The following is a 23,163-nucleotide window of genomic DNA, read 5'->3' on the forward strand; positions in this document are numbered from 1 at the left end:
AGGATTAAGTACATATGAAATACTCACTGACAGGCCAATATGTTCCGGAGACTTCATCAGTACATTTGAATAGGGGCATAGAGCAGTTGATCAAGTGTTTAATTATTGTAATATATTTAATTAAAACTATTTGCTGTATTTATTAGCATGTCCAGAAATTTTCGGCAAGAGGTCTGACCACACCTTGCCACACGTTTGAACCTGGATACTGATTGTTGATAAGGAAATTCACAAGAAAGTACTGCCTGGGTGAAAATTGGACAGGTTCCCACAAAGTGCTACTGACGAGTGGCAATGCTGTCCCCTGCAGAACTCTTCTGGCCTATATGCATGTAGACCCTCCATTGTTCTAAAGGGGGGTTTCTCTTTCAAAGGCGACAAACATTTCTGATTTTCCTTAGATTTCATATTATTCTTTTGAAGTGGTTTTAACATTTCTTCTAGTTGGTTTTCAATTTTTGCCCACTCAGAATTACTCAGAATTACTAATGTCTTCCCGTCTTTCCTCATCCTCTTCTCTTTCAATTATTTCTATGAGGTCATCAAGGTCATCGCCTGTTAAATTGATGATTTCATCATCCACATCCTCTTCACCCCACTTCTTAGCTTTTTCCACCTGATCATCTTCCACACTCACCAGTTCCTTCCTTGCTCACCAGTTCCTTCCTTGCTCTCTTTGGCTCCCGTCTATTATCATTAGGTGAAGGAGAGCGCACGTTTCTTAAAAATGCTCTTCAGCCGTTGGACTTCCTCTTCATATTTGATGGCATATTCTTAGTTTTTTCCATGCTTTGCCTAGGTTTTTATATATAGTAGTCACCATAGATTGCCTGGTTTTATCAATTTCCTTTGAGGTATTAAACATGGAGAAAACATTTCGATCCTCTGCCCTCTTTGGCAAACCTTCTTTATGGGATGCCGCCTATATCAAAGCTTTTTGATCCAAACCCTCCATATTAATTGTTTGGAACACATTGTCCATAGTTTTTTGCCTCTGCATCATCTTAATCTGAGCCCGCATCCACTCACCATCTAGCAACAAAGCCTCCACCATAGAAGACCTTTCTGTAGTCTCCCTCCGTGCTAGATCGCAAGGGCGGTTTTGCAAGTTATTTGATGTGTCAGCCTCTTTGTCCATTCCCTCCTCCATCTTAATTGCAAAAGACTCCCGGGTCTGCAGTTTATTTGAGACTCCCATAATCACAGTAGATTGGTCCTGTAGATTAGTTATTATAGCCTCATAGAGCTTAGTAAATGGCAAAAGGGAAGTTGTTAGGGAGGCCATTATTAGTTGTTGGAGACAGCCCCAATCCTCAGATCCCAAAGGAGGATTTCTCTTATGATTTTGCCGTACACATTCACAGCATTGATGGGACACTCTTGATCATGGTGTAGAGGAGCCTTGTGATGATAAAGTATTGTTTTGCTCCAAGGATGACTCACCTTCTTGATAGCCCACCGGACTACCAATCTGTCCCATTTCCTGTAAGAACGCCTCATCCAACTCAGTTTTCCAATTCAAGATTACCTTGAATCTAACAAACTCTTGGGACTTAGGCAATCTGGGTTCCGGCCACGTCACGGCACTGAAACTGCCCTCATAGATTTAAAAACACAGATTGAAGATCTAAAAGACAAAGGCAAACTTGCTCTCTTACTCCTCTTGGACCTTTCGGCAGCCTTTGATCTCGTCAATCATGAAATCCTCTGCCACCACATTAAATCAGCTGCACACTTCTCCGATAAAGCTACAACCTGGATTAGCTCCTTTTTAGACAATAGATCTATGCGCGTGTTCTCTCCACTAGCAGCCGCCCCACCTGCACCTGTCTCCTGTGGAGTGCCACAAGGATCTTGTGTTTCACCCACATTGTATAACGTGTTCACCAAACCTCTCTTCGATATCTTGGACTATCTGGGTGTCACTTACGCCAACGACACCCAGAAATTAATCCCTATCTCAGGTGACTACACGGCTGACACCCTCGCTATCAATGTCATCTACCAGGTCATCCAGGCGTGGATGGCTCAACACAGACTCTGTCTTAATGATGAAAAGACTGAGCTCCTTATTCTTGGTTCGCCACAAAAGCTTACCAAACTCGACCCTGCGTTCAAGTCCTTCATCATCGATGGGAATATTATCCCAACCGCCAAGCACACAAAAACCCTAGGGATCTACATTGACTCGAACGTATCCCTGACCAGACAAACTAACTCAGTCTCTTCCGCAGCAGCATATACCTGCAAGCTTATTACAGCCTGTCGCCCTTTCCTCTCTGCAACCAATTGTGTCACCCTGGCTAGAACTCTTGTATTATCCAAGATTGATTACTGCAATGCACTGTACCTAGGCACCAATTGCTGGAACCTAAACAAGTTGCAAATTGTCCAAAACAATGCGATTAGAGCTGCCCTCATCATTCCCAGGCGCCAACACATATCCGGCACCAGACGCAACATTCGCTGGCTCTCAGTCCCACACCGTATCTCCCTGAAAACCCTGGCTCTTACCCACAAATGCCTTCATAACCAAGCTCCCTGCTACCTGGCCAACCGATTTGCCCACCACAACTCCATTAGACCCCGCAGAATGGCTCATTTAAACTGCCTTGAGGTTCCACGTTTCAATCTCCAAAGATCAGGTGGAATTAGCTTCCCTATCTTGGCAGCTAAACTCTGGAACACGCTTCCTAATGAGCTTAGAGCAGAACCCTCATTCCTGAGATTCAAACACCTTACTAAAACCTGGCTGGCCGCCCAGGACAGTTAGCTCTGGGTTCTCTGCTTAATTTGTACATGTATATATAATCTGCTTGTCCTCTCATTGCTATTATTATACCTGTAAATTCTGTTGTAACTAAGTGATGTGCCCGGTTGCCCCTGGGCCTGGTGTGCTATACAAATAAATAAAATACAAATACAAATACAGTTTCTGATACTTTTACTGGGGTCTGAGACAAGCTTTTCCCTGACAAGCACTCCTTAGTCTCTTTCTTTTCTTCTCCTTGCTGGGGAGCCTCCTTTATTTCCCCACTGCCATTCAGTTTTCTTTCCCTCAGTCTGTGGATATTGGTTTCTTCCACATCCAATTCTGCTCTCAAATCAGCTTGCTTTAGGGATTCGTCCAGAATACGTACCCGTTCCATCACGCTATTAAGACTCAAGCGTTTTTAATGTGCTATTTTATTCCTAAGATCAGCGAGTTCTTTTATCAAATGGGCTGCCAAATCTGCACTTTTCACTGCTTCAGATGATCTGAGATCCTCAGCTGCCCTTCCAGTAATATCTACCAGCTGCGGTGTATCCTGGCTTCTCCCTATTATTCCATCTATTTTTGGTGACTTCTGTATTGCATTTTTCCCACTTACAACCTCAATCTGCAAGTCATCCACTTTATCTGTTTCCATCTCAATATACGACGTGTCATTTAAAATGTCCTCCGTCTGGTTTTTAGCCTCATTAACCTTATTAGCCTCATTGGCATTGTAGCCACTGCCTCCCAACCTTGACTGCAGTCGGGTCCGTGTGCCCAGGAGATTGGATGAGCTTGGCATTTTCCCCCGGGCCGCCACACTCCATCCTGCTGAACCCACCTTTACTCCACCTTTACTCCAGCAGAGCAAGCAGGGCCGACAGGGCTACACACCAAGCTATAGGCCACTCAAACTAGTGACTCAACTTTGGGTGGGTACTGGTGCAAATTCACATTGTTTTCGCTTTGCACACTCTTAACACTCTTTCCTCAGGGTTAGTAAGGGTAAAAAGGTGTAAGAGAGTTGGGAAATATTTCAGTCCCGCTTGATCCAAACACACACCACAAGACCACACGAACACAACACTAGCACTAGAGCGTACTATTGTGCAAGAGCAAAGGTAAATAGGGTAAAAGGGTAAGAGGGTAAGGCGGTATGAGGATAAGAGCAACAGCAACGCCACAGCAAGAGCTACCGAGCTACAGAGCCCTCACAGCTCATCTCCAAGCTTTTTTTTCCACCCGTAACCTCACGACAGCGTGATCTGGATTTTCGGATTTCGGATTTTCAGAGCTTTCCCAAAGGTGTCACCAAGCATCAAGCAGCCTCAGGCTCTAAGCTCCATGCTAGCATGCTGCCAATCCAATCCTGCCCACGCTCCCTTCAGCTACCACTGCCCACAGTCTGTGTTCGTTTTGCGTTCCTTGTTTCCGTCCGCCCTCGTTCACGTTAGAGGAAAGCACCACACAGGAACACTGAAGGCACAGAAGACAACGAGTCAAGCCACACTTCAGAGCGTCACGAAAGCAATGACAGTCACAGCCGCTTCTGACTCGACAATGACCTGCCTAATGCATAGTGTTTAGGTATATATTGCCCAGGCCCATTGTAAGTCTTGAGACCCCATGCAGGCTCTGTGCAGAGGTATAAAACCAGAATGGGAAGAAGCTGAGAGGTAACCTAGAAACCAAGAAACAAGAAAGAAGTGTGCAGTCTCTTAAACCCCCACCTACTGTGAGTCAGTAAGTTATCTGAGGGAAGGAACCCTAGAGTTAAAAATTGTTTCAGCCAGAGAACTTTCATTGCATAGAGACTCTTCCTATAGTGAAGCCATCGAGAAGCTATGCTGTGTTTATAATGTTTTATTTTTCTGATGGGTCAGAACACCAGGAGAACATTTGTTTCCACCTATATATTTTTCATTTAGTTATAAGAAGGTACAGACAAGACCTCCAGTGTTTATGTGTTAAACAGAAAAGCTTTATACTATGTATGTAGTATTGAGAAAACACAATGCATCAATAGTGTGTGTGTGCTTGATCCCACTCTGATTTGTGACAATGGATTAATATAAGGTGTCTAACTACTCAGATGAGCATGTGTGGTCTGTATGAAAATCTGAAGATGTGAGCTTGCAAGGGCACTTAGTCTTGGCCATAAGTGGTGCAAAAGAGATGTGCATTTAAGGCTCTACAGAACATTAATAGCCCTGTATGTCAGTGGCTTTGCACCTCATAATATTTTGCTTAATGAAAAAGTGGATAGAAGGTTTCTGGTTGGTTGGTAAAGCAGTAGTTAATTTTCAATCTATGTGGGTGTTCTACAATAAAAGGCACTGAGAGATGGAACCTGTTCCTTTATTATGGGCCAGCCAAATGAATGATGTTATAGCTTGGTCAAGCATGAGCTTTTTGGTGTGGTTCTGCACCCTCTGAAGTTCTAATAATGCCCGTGTCAGTAGCCCAGACTAGATACTATTGCAGTTGTCCATTAAGGATGTGAGCACTCTATGGACGATTTGTAATTGTTGATGTTAGAACATCATTTTAGTAACTGCATTTTCAAGAGCTGTGAATGAGAGGTGAGTGTTGACTAGAGTAATCCATGTTCATATTTGTAGTACCAGTATATTATATTGGCAGGCGCCCTTTGAATTGGCTAGTGAAAGTTAGTGATTGGGTCCAAAAGAGCATGTGAATGTGATCTCTGTTTTTTATCAATGGGGTAGAGCCACTTGGATTTGAAATAAGTAGCTTGCAATAAGCTGATGTGCCACTGGTTCATCTCTCAGCCAGAGGGATATCTGTGTATTGTGTGCATCCGTATGACAGAAGACGGCATTCGTGTAGTATGTGAGCGAGCAGTACCCTTTACATGATGAAGACGTTCAGTAAAAGTGCTGATCATTGTGGGACGCCACAGGTAATTGTATTACTTCCCTCAACTGGTAGAAAGGATGGACGGGATGAATTAGACCAAGAAAGGTAGTCCAATAAACTCCAGCAAATGTTGAAAGGCATTCGGTCAACACGATGTGGCCAATTGCTTTGAATGATGTTGATAGGTTCAAAGGTGTCTCTGCACAATAGTATCAATCATTTTAGCGATCGCCCAATATATACTAAGACTAAGGGTCTCAGCTGTATCAAGTCTTGAGGTTACAGTAGTCAATCGTAGATATTATTTTATGAACTGCTGACAAAAACAGGAACACTTTTTGACTTACTCTTCCACTGTCTTAAGGTAATAATGAAATGTCACTCTGATATTAACTGTCTGTTATGCTATTCTATTACACTTGTATATTTTATGTTAGGGTTAATGGACACAGTTAGTTTGTACATTTGCTGTACACCAACCTGTAAAATCAAATTGAATCATATGTTATAATTGAGATTAAGGCTCTATATAAAAACCATGAAAGGTGTACTGCTATTTCTTCTACTTGTATTGTAACCTGCCTGGGTTTCTTGTCATTGAAATCTCTCTTTACCACAATACCTTTCATTTCTTTATCCATCCTTCTTACTGTAGTTGTTCAATCATACATTAGGTCCATCCAACTGCTCTTAAATTTTGTTTCTGCTTCTTGTTCACAGAGATGTGATTGCTGGAATCAAGCCACGTCTCTCTGTTGCCTTTCTACCTACGCATTTAGTAAATATATGCTATTCCAATAAAAGATAATGTATAAAATGTTTAAAATAATGTTTGACTGTTACAATGGAATGTTAAACATTATGTTTGATATATTCTGTTATCTTTGATCTATTCCGTTAGGAACTTACCAACTGTAGCTGTGTTGAAGCTTCAGGCCTTCCTTATATTAATGCATCAGCATCTCCAGGCCAGTGTCAGAGAGAGGAAACCTGTGACACAATGCTCCTTTATTATTTGATAATATCACTCATTTGCTGCCTCATCTATTCTTTTGGAGCTATGCCTGGATACATGGTCTTAATAAGGTATAACGCCATATATTATTGTAGAAAAATATATATATATGTATATGTAAACAAAAAATGCATACTGAAATTAGCAATTCGTCTGCCATCCTCGTTTGAATTATATGGTGAATTGGTACCTATCTGGTCAATGCTTCATGTGTTTGGGGGACATGGGTTGGGATGGTTAAGGTTGAACCCATGAATATAATTCTAGTGTACGAATGGATCACTGGGAATGCATTACCCAGTTGTGGTTGTTACAATGTATGTGGACATAAGGAAACAGATGATTTTACGAGTCTCCTTAGGCAGCGCATAGAGAGCTCCCACATCACTTGTACTGCACATGCATCTCGAAAAGGTCAATTAACAAATCCAATTTCATTAGGCTTTGAATGTTTTTTATATGGATTTTGTACAACAATTTCATCCGATCAATTGAAAATGGTCATATAACAATCCTCCTAAACGGTGATGTACAAAACCTAAAGGTTGAGGCACTTTTTGTCATGTTGTACAGGAAAATTGATATGTGCATGTTAGCCTATTTGTGAATCCCCTTAAAAAGACTGATGTTTTGCCAGTCGTACCACCATTTGGCATCGGTTCTCAGGAAATCCTATTATTTGAACACACTAACATTACTTCATGAAGGAGAGAGGATACCTCTTATTGGACAGAAAAGGCAGTTAGAATTCGTACTATATCCTTTTTCGTAAAACCATACTAAATAAAAAGAAGAATACACTTTTGAACATCTGTTGGGAGTGCATTCCATTACAGAGTTATCTGCTTTAGAGCTAACGAAGGAAGGCATCCAAGTCAACTCTGTCCCTTAACCATCCCCAGGGAGCAGTGAGGGTGAACTGCTATGGACAAAGGCCTTGCACTGGAACCAGGCTCCTCATTGGAGGCAAAGGAGCCACTGTAGTTGTCAACCAAACTCCCTGGACTAGGAATGCAAAGCAATAAAGAGTCACCTTGTTCCGTACGATATTATCCTATGCTTTTCCTGCCATTCAGTTATATTCTGCTAATAATAAACTAGGCAGATGGTTTTATGTGTATCTGTTGGCCATTTGTGGTTGCTCTGAAAAAAGACACTGCTATTTTTGCTATCTCCATGTGGCCTCAAATTGGCCACCAATGTCTATAGAATCTCTTTCCTCCTCAGGGTTTTCACCCCTGAACACTCCATACATTGCACCCACACCCACTCCATCGCCCTGACAGAACCTTTGTCTCCTTGTCCAAGAGTACCCCTAACCAACCGAAACCCTCATTCATTGCAGGGGACTACTCTGGTGGTGATAGTGTGCTGTACAAATATCCTTTACATTAACATTAACATTAACATTTGTTACCCATTTTTCATCCCCCAACCCTTTCTTGTCATACTCGTCCTACCGCTCCCCCCGACCAACTTACCTCCTCGCCCCTCCTGCAGCCACCTACTCAGGTGGACCTGGTTGCCCCTGCTGCACTGTCTGCTTCCTTTTTGGTGGTCTTCCGTGGGCAGCTTTTCCTGTGCAACCACTTTTGTTGGTGTCACAGGATATCCGGCCCACAGACTGCATACATAGGCAGATATCATACTAGGCCAGAACACACATATTGCTTTTTTAATCAAATTTAATACACCCCAATTCATACCCAGCACTTCCAGCATATTTACTTTCACCCATGTCTGCCCTATCTGTGAATTTGAGATAAAAGAAAGAAATAGTAGTTTATTTACTTGATGTTTTTCTTCCATAGGAGTTTGAAACCTGAAGAAAAATCCCTTGGGTTAGGTATTCACTTACTAACATCAAGAGCTCTTGGTAAGATCATATATTTAATTTTTGGAAAAGCATTGTGGTACAACTAAAATATTGAAATTGTGGCATTTGTACATATTCTATAATCATTTTCTTTTACATCAAGGACAGACAAAAAGTAATTTCCTTATTTTAGTAATATAATAGAATGCTTTTTGCGTTATGGGTTAGTTCTCTTTAAACAAAATGGGATGGGCCTGCACAAAAGATCTTGACAGTTCTAACATTTTGAGTTTCTGACAAATACAAAATGATGTCAAATTGTATCCCTGGACTGCCATTCACTTGAATGTATAATATGTGATGCCATTACACTTCTAGTGGGAGATTTCCACTGCATTTTTTTAATTTCTGTGCAGCACTATTTGGCCTGGTTGCCTATGGCAGGAGCTGCCCTGTGCTGAATACAGTGGTGGGGGCCTGAAAGCTTCACTGAACCCAGTCTGTGTCTGCCATCAGCGGCCCAGGTAGTCCGTGTGTGTCTGCCAGGGCGCAAGCACTTGTTTTTCAATTACATCGCATCAGTCTGGGCCCGTGGCAGTGATAAGAATGGACCCGTGGACGTGGCAGTGATTTCAGGCGCACCCCTCCCTGTCAGAGGAGAACCATCATAAGTGGCTGGGCAGATGCAGGGGGAGGCAAAGAGCAGAGTAGTGCTAAACCCTCCTATCCGAGGGATGAGATTCAAGATAAACCAGAGTTCCACCCGTGCCTGGGGTAACATGTTATTTTCATTTTAGAGCAAAGGACTCTTCGTGTGGGGGTCCTTTACTTTCATTTCTGTTCTTTTCAATTGTAATGATCCCGGCTGGGCTTCTCGCGCCATGGAACTTTTTTCCTTTTTTTTCATTCTCTGTCCCCTACAGGGTGTTACATTTGGCAAAGCTTGCCAGTCAGAAATGTTCCTTATATTCCATCAAACGATATCCTGTTATGGTGGAGATGTAGCAGTGTACAAGGCATTCTTGCAAGAACCCAAAGTGGATACAGAAGGAAAGTAACATTGAAAATAATGATCTAGAGCGCCTGAATCACCAAAATCATGTGTCACAAGGTTTAGAATGGAGGTTATGCACCGCAAAGCATCATGCCAAATGGTGGGAACGAGCGATAAGGGAGCAAATTCTGACAGGTAGAACACTCTATTTTGGATTTTCCCTTTATGTAAACTATGGTTTTCACAGATCAAGAAGTTTATCAAACTCTGAAAATCTGTGAGTCACGTTGTATACCATGCTAATAAACCCAGATATAATGTGCTCCTATGCAAACTCTGAATTAATTAATAATTGGTTACTTTCAGACTAATATGCCCTTCTCAATTATAGATTTTAGGGAACTATATTTTTAACTTTTCTTCCACATAAATTAATTTACAGAACAAGTCCCAATTTAGTGACATCTTATAAACAGGGTTCACCCAAAACACTTTTAATTGCTAGCTGAGATTTACATAATTCTTGAGACATGTATCTAAGTACACTGGGGTAATTGTACTCACATTCGGTTTGTCCTGTAAAGGCCTGGAACAGTTGGGAACATAAACAGATTCATACAAATCTGTGAGGAAAGCTTTTTCGTTTGGTCTGTCCATCTACAACCATTTCCTTCTTATGCAATCTGGCTTTGTTTTGAAAAGGGTTGCTGCATACACCTCCCTCTGGAAAAGGCCTTCATATGGAGGATTTCTAACAACTGCATCAATGTGGAACCCCAAACAACTCTTCTCCTGACAGACAGGCTCTTGTCCTATACTGCCTTTCCAAAGGCTTTCCTAGAATACTATGGGCCTCATTACATGTATGCCCCTTCAGAGCTAACATGCTGGTAATTCCATTTACTGGCACGTTTCCGCACTGGCATACTCTGAATTTGCCGGTGGGGGCCTGATTTACCGGAAACGTCCAAAAAGCCAGAAAAAAAGTCTGCATGGGAGATTTGCTGAATTTTGGCCATTCAAAAATTCCGAACGGGCGAAAAGTTCAACCAAATCCCCCATTCGGCGCTAAGGGCTGCGGGGGCTTCAGGGACACAGTGATTCGGCAGGACAGAGTGAAGTGTGCCACTGCAAGGTAAAAAGGGAGTGGGGGTGTGGGTGGGGGTGGGGGCCAAGTCAGAAATGTTCAGGGGAGAAAAGACCAAAGGGTTATTTTCACAAAGATAACCTTTGATATCTTCTCCCTCCAACATTTCCGTCACAGGCTTCTAACCCCAACCCGATTTACCTACAGCCATATTACCGGAACTGATATTACCAGTGCCGGTAATACCGACAATCCCCCCCCCATGTACGCCATGGAATGGGGATTAACGCGCCTTCCCACTAATTGTAATCTGCCGGTAATACCATCAGACCAAGTGGAGAGAACATTATTACTGTTTGGTGATATCCCGCTGGATTTAACAGCGGGACACCACCAAACTTGTAAAGAAGGCCTATGTGTTTAACTTTAAATACTCAATGAACTCCACACATAGAGCATCATTTCAGATGGTAATTGTGGATTGCATGGAGCCAGTGATAGGTTACCATCCCGTAGACCCACAAGAAACCTCCTCTTTGCTTGGATTGGCCAAATGTATTTTGCCATATCACAAGGGGATGTTTTTGACTGTGGGTTAGCCCCCACTTTGGAATTCTGATCAAATTGGACTGCAGTATGTCTTTCCCTTATAATTTATTTTAAGGACCAATGCCTTTGGTGAGGTCTATATATTCAGAATCACAAAACAATTCTGAATTCAGAAACACCCCTCAGGTTTCTGTAGCCGCAGGCATTACAGAGTAATTTAATTCTCAGAATTGTGTACATTTTAATACATGTTTGTGTGTTTAGTTTTCTTTTCTGAACCCAAATCTTGGTTTTTGAATCCAGCAAAGGGTGTAAATGTTAGGGCCAGTAATGTGTTTTATTATTTTGTCATTTTAAATGCATTTGATTCTTAAAGCTATGCCTTCAACGTTTTGTTGGAATTTTAATATTTAACATAAAATATGTTCTGAACAGATAATCTGGAAACAAAGGTTATATTTTATAGGATGCTTTTCCTGAAGCAGACACAAGAGTATGAGGCAATATTGCTCTGTAAGATCAAGGTTCATCTGTTCCTCTGAGGTGACCATACTAGCTGGCCATGCATCCTGAACTCAGACCATACTTCCCCCATCAAATCTAAAGGGCAACAGATTTGAGCTAATTCCAATGTCTGGCTTGAATTAAGCTAAATTTTCTTGGTATTTAAAAACAAGGCCTTTCGTGCACCCATGTTTGCCAATTCATCTCCATTCTTGGGCTTTTCACATTTTCACTTAGGTGTGTTCTGCAGAAAGCTGAACTTTGCATACCTTGGGCCTCATTCCGAGTTTGGAGGTAAGTAACCGTCCTTAACGGCATGGAGCAAATACTGTGTCCGTATAGTCAAGAGCCCGCTAATAGGTGTCTAAGCCGGCCCACCACCTAAGGCACACCTCCCAAGGCTTCCCCCTGTCGAGAGCCTGGAGGTTCATCTGCTGCCCTAACACAGCCGGAGCTGGAGGTCGCCATTTCGACTGCAGGAGCAGTGCCCAACCAGGATGCGTGCCCCCACCCAAAGGTAGGCAATCTGCCTCACGCTGCCGCTCCCTGAAGCCCGCGGCTCCGACTGAAAAAAATATATATATCTTTTTTTTTTTTTAAATACTCCGGAGCCCTTCCATAATTCGCCACCTTAACCAGCTTGTGGTTTTTGCCACTCGTCCCCACAGCGTTTGCCTGAATTATCTTGAAACTGTTTTGCAGGCATTGGAGACCACGAGGCCTTAACCACATGAAAATGGCCGCTCGTAATCTTTCTTGCAGTTTCCACAAGAGGAAACACTCCTTGTCCAGCTCCTAACCCTGATTTGCCTGGAGGTACTGCTTATTGTCCAATAGCAAGCCGGCAGGCGTCTAAGACGGCCCACCACCTAAGGCAAACCTCCCAAGGCTTACCCCTGTCGAGAGCCTGGAGGTTCATCTGCTGCCCTAACACAGCCGGAGCTGGAGCTCCCCTCTTCCACTGCAGCAGCAGTGCCCCACCAGGATGCGTGCCCCCTCCCAAAGGTAGGCAATCTGCCTCACGCTGCCGCTCCCTGAAGCCCGCAGCTCCGACTGAAAAAACCCCAAAAAAAAACAAAATAAAAAAAATATTTTAAATACTCCGGAGCCCTTCCATAGTTCGCCACCTTAACCAGCTTCTGGTTTTTGCCACTCGTCCCCACAGCGTTTGCCTGCATTATCTTGAAACTGTTTTGCAGCCATTGGAGACCACGAGGCCTTAACCACTTGAAAATGGCCACCCATAATCTTTCTTGCAGTTTCCACAAGAGGAAACACTCCTTGGCCAGCTCCTAACCCTGATTGGCCTGGAGGTACTGCTTATTGCCCAATAGCAAGCCGGCAGGCGTCTAAACCGGCCCACCACCTAAGGCACACCTCCCAAGGCTTCCCCCTGTCGAGAGCCTGTCAGGAGCCGGAAAGTGCCGAGTGCCAGGACCCCTGCTCCACCTGGGACCCACCTGTAACATTTTGTTCATGCATGCTCATATATTAGGGTCAGCAGCTCACCAGTGCTTATGGTCAAACCTTCATTGCAACCTTTGTTGTGCTGTTTATTCCGTCAGATTGTTGTTCACATTGCTGCATGGAACTATTTAAAAGACACTTTTCTGCTGCCCGTGTGTTGGACTCTTGCACTTGTGCACTGCTCCCTGGCTTCACAGTTGTCTGACCTTGTTGGGCTCTCACATTGCATCATGTATGCACTTTATATTTGACAAATAATTACAGCCTATATGGTGTATCAACCAGATCATCTTTTCTAGTTTTGAATGAGTCAAATGCTCACTTGGGCTAGCCAAAATGTATAATTGACTGCTTCACTACTGTCCTTTAGCCTACTATTCTCTTACTAACTATATCTTTACACTCTGGTACTACTGCCATGCATATGAATTAGCGCCTGTCTGGCTCTCACTACTAAATCTGCATCTAGGTGTCCTTGTTTATGCATTTGAATTAGCGCCTTTCTGGCTCTCACTGCTAAATCTGCATCTAGGTGTCCTTGTTTATGCATTTTAATTAGTGCCTTTCTGGCTCTCACTGCTAAATCTGATTCTAGGTGTCCTTGTTTATGCATTTGAATTAGCGCCTTTCTGACTCTCACTGCTAAATCTGATTCTAGATGTCCTTGTTCATGCATTTGAATTAGCGCCTTTCTGGCTCTCACTGCTAAATCTGATTCTAGATGTCCTTGTTTATGCATTTGAATTAGTGCCTGTATGCATTCTAGTCCTGAATAGGATTGTCAAATCAAGGTGCCACTGCGGTAGCATATTTGAATTTTAGTCCCTACTGGGTTTGTCAAACCTAGGTGCTATTTCCGCCCAACATGCGCACTACTAAGACTTGCCTTTTATACACACCCTGGTCCCTAGCCTTGATCATTCAAACTATCACCATAATAATGGCCCTCACCAACTCTACACCTTGCAACTTGCAAGAGAGAAACTCATGACTTAGAGCAAGGTTGCCTCGACTCTACGACCTCAAAAACAAAAGAACTAGTATATCAGGCCTTATATCCACTCCAACTGCCACTAACCCCAACCCTCTTGACTTAGCGGCTGTAAAGTGTCCTAAATTACAAATCAGCTTGCACTACAAACAGAAGAAACCAAACCACCCCAGTCCTAGACTCTTCCAAGACACAACTACAAATCCCACCTTATCAGGAGCCCTTATCAATGCAAGGTCCCTCAAAGCACACAACACGGAAATTGCTGACATCCTCGCTATGGCTAACTTAGATCTTCTTGCTGTCACTGAAGCATGGCTCCATGATGCCGCAGGTCCCGCACTCATGATTGCCATACCAGACAACTACAATATACTAAGAGTTGATCGGCCTAACTCCAGAGGAGGCGGCCTGGCCAGCATTGCCAAAACAAAGCTAGCTGTAAGACTCACCCCACCGCCAGCAATTACATTGTGCGAACTTTGCTCTGCTAAAATACTCATCTCTAATAATAGCACACTAACCGTTCTTCTAGTGTACAGACCACCAGGCCCACTAGGTAACTTTGAGGAAGACTTATCCAGCCTCCTCACTAATAACATCAAAGATTCCACCCAGCTCCTATTACTAGGTGACTTTAATGATGTTGAGGATAAACAGGCCCATTCTATCCAATCAATCTTAGTCGATCATGGTCTTACCCAAAAAGCCTTAGCCCCCACACATATAAAAGGACGTGCTTTAGACTGGATAGCCAACCGTAACTGCAACACTACCATTTCTAATATTTTACCACAAACCTGGACTGACCACCACCTCATATGCTTCTCAGCCACCATAGAGCCTCCTAAACTAAATACCACTGAAATAGTATCTCCTATGCCTATGACATGTAAAAAAGATATCACTGCTGAAAGACTACTACCACTACTCCTTCCAGCCCTCACCGTCAGCATTACTAACTCTGACCCAAACATGCTAGTTGAGACATTCAACAATTCTATGACCAAAGCTTTGGACATGATAGCCCATATCAAACTTCGTAAAAGTAAACGAGAGTCTCATCTCAACTCATGGTTCACCCCTCACCTTAAAGAACTACGTATCCAAAAACGCAAACTCCAAGCTATCGGGAGGTACACACCTTCAGCTGAGAATAAAACCTTACTTGCCAACTTTTCCCAAAAATACAAGAAGGAAATCATCCAAACTAAAAAAGACACTTTTAATGAGAGAATCAGTAAAGCTAACTCCAATTCCAAAGAATTCGTCTTCATTCTCCGAGAAATGGAAAACCCAATTGCTCCCATAGACAATGTCCCTAAGGACAAACTATGGTGCACTAGCATCCAAAATGCCTTAGCAAATATAATCACAACCCCACAATCCAAAATTGCAAAGAAAAAAGCCTCCATGAGCTCTACTGTAACACAGACCACCCTCCTGACAGATACACAAAGTACAACTACACAAAGTAATTGCAAAACATTCAGGTTTACCAACATATCCATTCTGGAAACTGAAAAGGTTATATTCTCCCTGAAACCATCGAACTGCCAAGGCGACAGCTGCCCTGCACAAGTTATTAAGGACGCAGCTAGAGATTTAGCACCCTTCATCTCTAAATTAATCAACGCCTCCTTTAATTCTAGTACTGTACCCACAAACCTTAAAGAATCTTGGGGATTGCCTCTCCTCAAAAAACAGAACCTTGACCCAGCCATCCCCACTAATTATAGGCCTATTACCACGGTCCCATTTCTCCTCAAAATCATCGACAGAGTAGCCTACCTCCAGATTCCAAACTATCTGGAGTTAAACTGACTACTAGGATCGAGACAATCTGGATTCAGACTACTACATGGTACTGAAACAGCCTTAATTGACCTCAAGACACAAATCGACGAGTTGAAGGATAAAGGTAAAACAGCTATGCTCCTCCTCCTTGACCTATCGGCGGCTTTTGACCTGGTGGATCACACAGTGTTATGAACCATCTAGCGTCTGCCGCCCATTTCTCAAGTGAAGCTATAGCCTGGGTACAATCCTTCCTAGCCAACTGTACGATGAGAGTGTTCTCCCCCTTAGCTTCAGCGGACCGAATACATATCACCTGTGGTGTCCCACAAGGTTCATGTGTCTCCCCCACAATGTACAATATCTTCACTAAGCCACTCTTAGACTAACTTGACAGACTGGGGGTAACTTATACTAATTACGCGGATGATACGCAGATCCTCATACCACTATCTGGCAACTTTGCCGAAGACACAGCTACAGTAAACAAGATTTACCTCCTCATTCAGGCATGGATGGCCTCCCACGGCCTCTGCCTAAATGACGACAAAACAGAGATACTGATCGTGGGTTCCGACTCTAACCTTAAAAAACTCAGTCCCAACTATCTCGCCTTCAACATAGATGGCAATATAATTAAGGTGGCAACTGAGGTAAAAACACTAGGTTTCTACCTCGACTCCACCTTATCTCTCAAAAAACAAGTTACCACCTTGGCTTCCTCTACAGCGTACACCTGTAAATTAATCAGGACCTGCAGACCCTACCTCTCCAAAACCAAATGCATCACACTAGCTAACACATTAGTAATGTCTAAGTTGGACTACTGTAACGCCCACTACGCGGGCGCCAATAAAACTGTCATAAACAAAATGCAAATATTGCAAAATAATGCTCTTAGAGCAGCCTTGGACATACCCCGCAGAGCGCACATATCTAAGATCAGGAAAGACCATCATTGGATAAAAATCAGTGCAGAATTCTTCTCAAGACGCTATCTCTCACCCATAAAGGACTGAACAATACTGCACCTCCTTATATCTCGGCCAGACTGACCAGAAAATCCTCCAGTCACCACACCAGAGCCTCTAACCATTTCCTACTAGAAACTCTTAGGTTTAGGCGAACAAAAGCGGGTGGAGCTAGCTTCCCTGTTAGAGCTGCCCAAGCTTGGAATGCGTTTCCTATTGCATTGAGAGCTAATCTACCCTACTCCAGATTTAGATGTAAGGTGAAAAGTTGGATCTGGACCAACGACAACTAACAAACTGAACCCTTGCACTAGGCCCTGGATCACCGCATACAACTGTCTTGATACTTCTGAAATCTGGACTGCAGACCATCTCACTGCACTTTGTGGGTTGTGAGGTACCACTATCTTGTGTTTTTTTATATATAAGTACTTAAATATGGTAACATGACTTGTATTGCATCAGCTATTTGTGTCCTCTGTATGTAACCTAAGCTTAAGTGATCTTGTACCTGCTGCGCCCGGCTACCCCTGGGTTTGGAGCGCATTATCAAATAATAAACATAAACATAAACAGAGGGCTATTACGAGTTCACGTGCACAAGCTTTGTGCCGTGCCGATAATGACATTACGGCCATGCCTTTAAAGTCCTAAAAATGTCCCTTAGCGGTATCATGTAAAGCGCAGACAGCACTACCGGCATAAATTAAGACGGCATTAACGGTCACCGCCATCAGCGGTGAACTCTAATAACAGTAATTGTAAATAAGCGGAACCGGAAGTAGCGTCATCGCACAGGAACGGGGAAAGAGCATGGCGCCCATCTTTAAAAACACAATCCATTGCCATCCTCAGCACCCAGGACCTGGAGTATATTGCTGTGTACCTAAATCAAACCACAACAACTATATAATGCCCAAGGCATTGAAAAAAGGCGCCTCCCGCCAGCGTAAGGAGCGCTTTAATGAAGAAGAGCTCACCATGCTGGCAGAGACCCTGGCTGAAAATGATGATGTTGTATTTGCTTAGAGCCTCAAGAGGGAGGCAGTCATCAAGAAGAAGGAGATCTGGACACTAGTTGCACAAAGAGACAGCGCGGTTGGCAACACCCCCGCACAACTAAGGATGTATGGAATAGGTGGGATGACCTGCGCCTGCGAGTCAGGAACATCCTGTCCGCAAACAGGAGCCAGGCCATGGCAACTGGCGGAGGAGCAAGCTTACTGATAAAGCTGACCCGGTGGGAGGAGTTATGTGCCAGCACGATCGGCATAAAGGCCATCGAAGGTGTGGGTGACATGGAGTATGGTGCCACCTCATCGGTGGAAGGAGGTGAGTGTCCTAAGAAAACACTGTAATGCAAAGTCTGATGATAGTCCACTAATATGTCTGTCTAAAGAGGCAAGCCATGCCCCAATACACACACATTCCCAGCCTAGTTGTCGTCCGCAGCACAGGCACACGCAGATGCCTGCAGCAAGGCAATGCCATACCTGACACACACCACACTAAGATGTTAATGGCATAAGTGACACTGCATGCAGGCCACAACAGATATGCATGTCACATAGCATACATCCGCCACAACATGAGTGACCCCGACGGATGCCTGCATTACCCATCTATATAGCAAGCAACGTGATCATCCAAACTGCACTGCCCATTCCACTCTATTGTGCAGATAAGCACAACCATCACTCATGCCGTCCCTCTCTTCGCCCCCACAGGCTCAGATCCTGACAGCGAGGCCCGGGACTCACCCCAACAGCCGACTACACCCCAGAAGAGGGCCAGAGATGAAGGCAACAGGCCTTCCACCTCCAAAACTCCACACAAGCCACTGCAGGCACTGAAGAACAAACCACCTCAGGATGCCATGGCACTGATGCCACCAAGGCCCATCAACACTGTACCCACAACTCCTGTGACACCGGCACAGGACACAGTTGAAGGGGCACTCTCTGCAGAGAACAGCTCTGTCTGGGAGGCGGCAGCTACAGCACCCCTGAAAATTGACGACATGCAGGGACAGGTGTGTGTGCCCATGGAGGACGACTCCTCCGACCTGCCTGCCACACCAAGTCCGGCACCATTCCCCCAGCTCACATCGGTAGACTCCGACCACAGCATCACCCCGGAGCAGTCTGGGGGGGGGAGTACATCTAAAGGAGCATGAGTCCCATAGAGGACCCAATTGCAATTGAGCATGACACACAAGCGTCCTCCACCTCCACTGGTGTACCGGCGGGGGTGCAGCAGGCATGGCACGCTTCGCAGCGGCAGGAGGAGCTAACTGGCCTGGTGAGACAGTTTGTCACAGACAGTGCCCAAGCAAGGCAGGAGTGGCGCGAGAACACCGCCTCCCTGAGGAAGATCATCGTGTATAGCACCGGTAGATTGTGAGAGGAGGTGTCTGCCCTGCGTCAGGTCCTCAGCTGCATTGCAGATTCAATGGAAGCTGAGCGTCTGGCCCCCCGAATGGAGCAGGCGACCACCCCATCTTCCTCAAGCTCCATGCAAACCAGCCCACTACGCAGGTCGGCGCGCACTCTGTGCCGCCCGTACATGCCGTCATCAGGTGCAGGGAGTGGCAGGGCATAGACTGGCCATCGTGATGAAGGCAATAGACAATTGCTTGGACACCATGGGTGGGGGAGTTGTGTGGGGAGGGGTGGGGGGTGAGGGTGTGTGGGGGAGTTATGGGGAGACGGGAGGGTGGTGAGGGTGTGTGGGGAGTTGTGGGGTAGGAGGAGGGGTATGTGTGGTGTAGGGTTAGTGCACTTTCAACTTTATTGGACAGTTAAATACACCCGTTGTGTGAAAAAAATAACTTGAGTGGACAATCCTCATTGTGCATGTGTCATTTATTCATATACAGTGCATAGTATACATGTACTCCCACACCCAATGCCCTCTGTCCAACTATCATATCAGCCTCTGCATCCATGTGTGTTAGAAATATTGTGCAATCACTGACTGACGCACAGCACATCCCTCCTGTGCATCAGCACCGCGATGATGTGCAGCCACATCTACTTCATCCCCTTTATCATCACCCGGTGGTAGCAGTTCAATGTCAGGGGGCAGGGGCACGTTCTGTCGGATACACATGTTGTGCAGCATAACACATGCCATGATGATCTTGGCCACCTTCTCATGCCTGTAGAGGAGTGCCCCACCGGACAGGCTAAGGCAGCGAAACCGTGCCTTCTACAGGCCAAAGGTCTGCTCAATGACCACACGGGTACGGGTATGGGAACGATTGTAGTCCTCCTCGTGCCTGTTTTGTGGATTTCGGACAGGGATGAGGAGCCACGGCTTCAAGGGATAGCCACTATCACCTGCATGGGAGGCAATAAAAGGTATATGTCAGTCGATTCATGATGGACAGCTGTACTAGTAACACATGCCTGCAGATTATTGTTGCTCACATGCACATGTCCCTGGTTGTATGCATGCCATTGTGATGCCCTCAATGTGTCCTGTGCCATGGACTTATGGTGTGGGTTACATCTCCAAGATGATTCACGGTATGCACTGCCTTGATGTTGCTCATGTATTGTGGACGCATACAGCTGTGTTTGTGTCAAATTTGTGATGTGTTGTGTTCTGTAAGATTTTCTGACTGACAGCGTTGACAGTAGGCTCTGCAATATTAGCCATTCAGCGCTGATTTTTCCCATGGTGACATACTGCACTCCTGTGGTTGTGGCGGCCCTGTGACAGACAGTGGATTCCCTTGGTGGTTTTGTTCAATGCACTCCCATGGATGCTTATCCTGTGTGGTGATTTGCTGGAGACAGAAACATAGTGCATATTCACTGCATGTTGCTGGATGGTTTTACCGAGGGTGAGGTCCGCTGATGAGTGGCGCACGTGTTGTGGGATGTGGGTGGTTTACTGTTTGGCATGTTGTGATAGGTATCCACCTTACATAATTCCTATGGGATTTAGTTGTCATGTTCTGTTTGGGATGCTTTGGGGCACAGTGTTTAGTGATGTGCACATCGTGCTGTCACATCAACAATGATACCATGGTGGTGTGTGCATCTCTCCACCCATTTCACTGACTGTCATTCAACTTACCAAGCAGCCAGGCACATCGTCCTGCATGTCGCTCCATGTAGCGTGGTTGTGTGGAGTTCCGCAGGACCATTGAGTCATGAGTTGATCCGGGATATCGGGCACAACAATGTGTGATGATCTTGCTGGCGTCACATACCATCTCCACATTGATGGAGTGGTATTGCTTGCGGTTGCGGTACACCACCTCCATGGAATGCGGGACCACCAACTCCACATGGGTGCAGTTGAGGGCACCTATACAATTTGGCATGCCTGCCAGTGCATGGAAGCCAACTTTTGTATCAGAAATCTCCTGGGGAGTCCGTGGTAGGGATATGAAGTCCCTTGTGTGATTGAGCAGGGCATCTAGCACTTGGTTCAGAATGTCAGAAAATAGGGGTTGTGATATGCCATGCATGTGCCCCACTGTGTGCTCGAAGGTGCCTGTGGCAAGGAAGTGGAGCACCGACACTACCTTCAGTAGAGGGGGGATGGCGGTGCGTATTTCAATGAGGCTGACAATGTCGTTGTGTATCATGTCCACGATGGTGGTGATGGTGTCCCGGTCCAGACGGTACAGGGTGTGGATATGCTCAGGGGTTAGGTTGAATGGACTGGCTCTGATGCGAGGGATTGGGGGCTGCCGGTGTGGTACCACTGGCTCGACTGGTGGGGCATGCTGGGCCTGTCTCACCCTCCTTCTCCTCCTGCGTCTCCTCTGTGGTGCCTGCTGTTGCTGTTGTTGTTGTTCCTGGTTTAGCAATGCAAGCATGTCCTCCATCCCCAGTATTGCTATTACTAGTGGAATCATTTTGGTGTGGAAGGGCTGTGGTGTGCGGTGTGCTCCTTTTGTGATGGCCCAGACTCCATTGCCTCCACCTGTGCTGATTGTGTGCACCTGTGGCAGTTGGTAACACTGCACATAGCATTTTACGGTTGGTTCACGATGCCGGTATTATCCCCTATTAGTGCCTTCTTGATGCCGGTATTTGCATATCTGCCTGACTTGTGATGTCCTCCCATTAGGGGCGTGCCCGCGCCCTTGCCACTATTAGAGGCACCGTACTTAACGGTGCCTCTAATACCGGGGTCTTAGGTCGGAATAGCCCGGAGCGGTATGTGATGCCGGTAATCCTTTACCGGCATCGTTTTTTCATTACCTCCAACCTCATAATGACCCCCCCTTGTATGAGAGCAGAGCCCCTGGATAAATGCATTTTAGGTTTAACTAGAGATTATCTAAAACAAAAGTAAAAGGGAAAACAATATGCTTTGTGTAATTCTTACTGGTAATGACAATTTAATAAAGGCCTTATCAACAGATTTAAGTCAATCTATGTAACGTATAATAATTTCGATCTTCTCCTTGCAAACTATTAAAAAATGTGTACAACTATGAATGTTTTTCAAATACGTGGCTGCTTAAATGGAAGATCTCTTTGCATCAGGCACTTTCCTTTTTTTGTCAATACAATTCCTCTTATATCTTACATTACGTTATATCATATGAATTGTTACAGATGGCCTTAAAAATGCAACAACTCGCAGAGAAAGTACATGGGTTTTTATTTGTTCAGTAGTGGGCCTAATGGCCATTCTTCTCTCTCTAACCTACGAAAAGGTGATCCCACCCTAACACAGGAATCCTTTAAACCCCAAGCTGGCTCAAGAGATTGGTAACCTCTCCTATCTAAAGAGTTATCCGACTGTTTATAATGGCCTAAAGGCTAAAGCTCCTTCTAACTGAATATCCTCAGAGACGAACTATGGAGTTCATAACATATGGATTATCTCACAGGAATGATGTGTGCCTTTTGGACACCCTGGGCTTTACCCTTGCTGTTCTTTCTATGCCCTGTGGTTCCATCTACTCCAGACAGCATCTCGTTTCTCTCTTCTTCACACTCTCTCTGCTGTCCGGATGATGGTTCCCTCTCTTTCTCTCTTTTTACTACTTACCTTCACCCTCCGATCTTAGTCACTACTAACACTCTCTCTTCTTCACACCACTATTACTCACCCATTTCCACACTACTATTATGCTTCCCTTTCTATACAACTACTCTCACCTTTGAACAGCACTGCTCTCTCTTTTCCATACCATTACTCTCCCTTCTCCACACCACTATTCTCCCCTCACCACACCACTACTCTCCCTTCTCCTCAGCGTTACTCTCATCCCACCTCTTTTCCCATCCACCCTCCTGCCACCTCCCCCACACCTTATCATTCACTCCTAATTTTGTCGTACCACTCCACACATACACATGCA

At 44.8% G+C, this 23,163-nt stretch overlaps 1 protein-coding gene across 4 annotated transcripts in view; it reads left to right on the forward strand.

The window, feature by feature from the left end:
* LOC138513507 (solute carrier organic anion transporter family member 1A2-like) overlaps nucleotides 1-23,163 on the forward strand; it is a 646,238-nt gene that overhangs the window by 611,111 nt on the left and 11,964 nt on the right. For all 4 annotated transcript variants that reach the window (XM_069628423.1, XM_069628422.1, XM_069628425.1 and 1 more), the window contains 2 exons: nucleotides 6,537-6,721; nucleotides 8,462-8,526. In XM_069628423.1, coding sequence (XP_069484524.1) covers nucleotides 6,537-6,721; nucleotides 8,462-8,526 — 250 coding nt within the window. The remainder of the gene's footprint in view (nucleotides 1-6,536; nucleotides 6,722-8,461; nucleotides 8,527-23,163) is intronic.

Source organism: Ambystoma mexicanum, chromosome 12, assembly GCF_040938575.1.
Source record: "Ambystoma mexicanum isolate Mex_15411 chromosome 12, UKY_AmexF1_1, whole genome shotgun sequence".
In the NCBI taxonomy this organism is placed as follows: Eukaryota; Metazoa; Chordata; class Amphibia; order Caudata; family Ambystomatidae; genus Ambystoma; species Ambystoma mexicanum.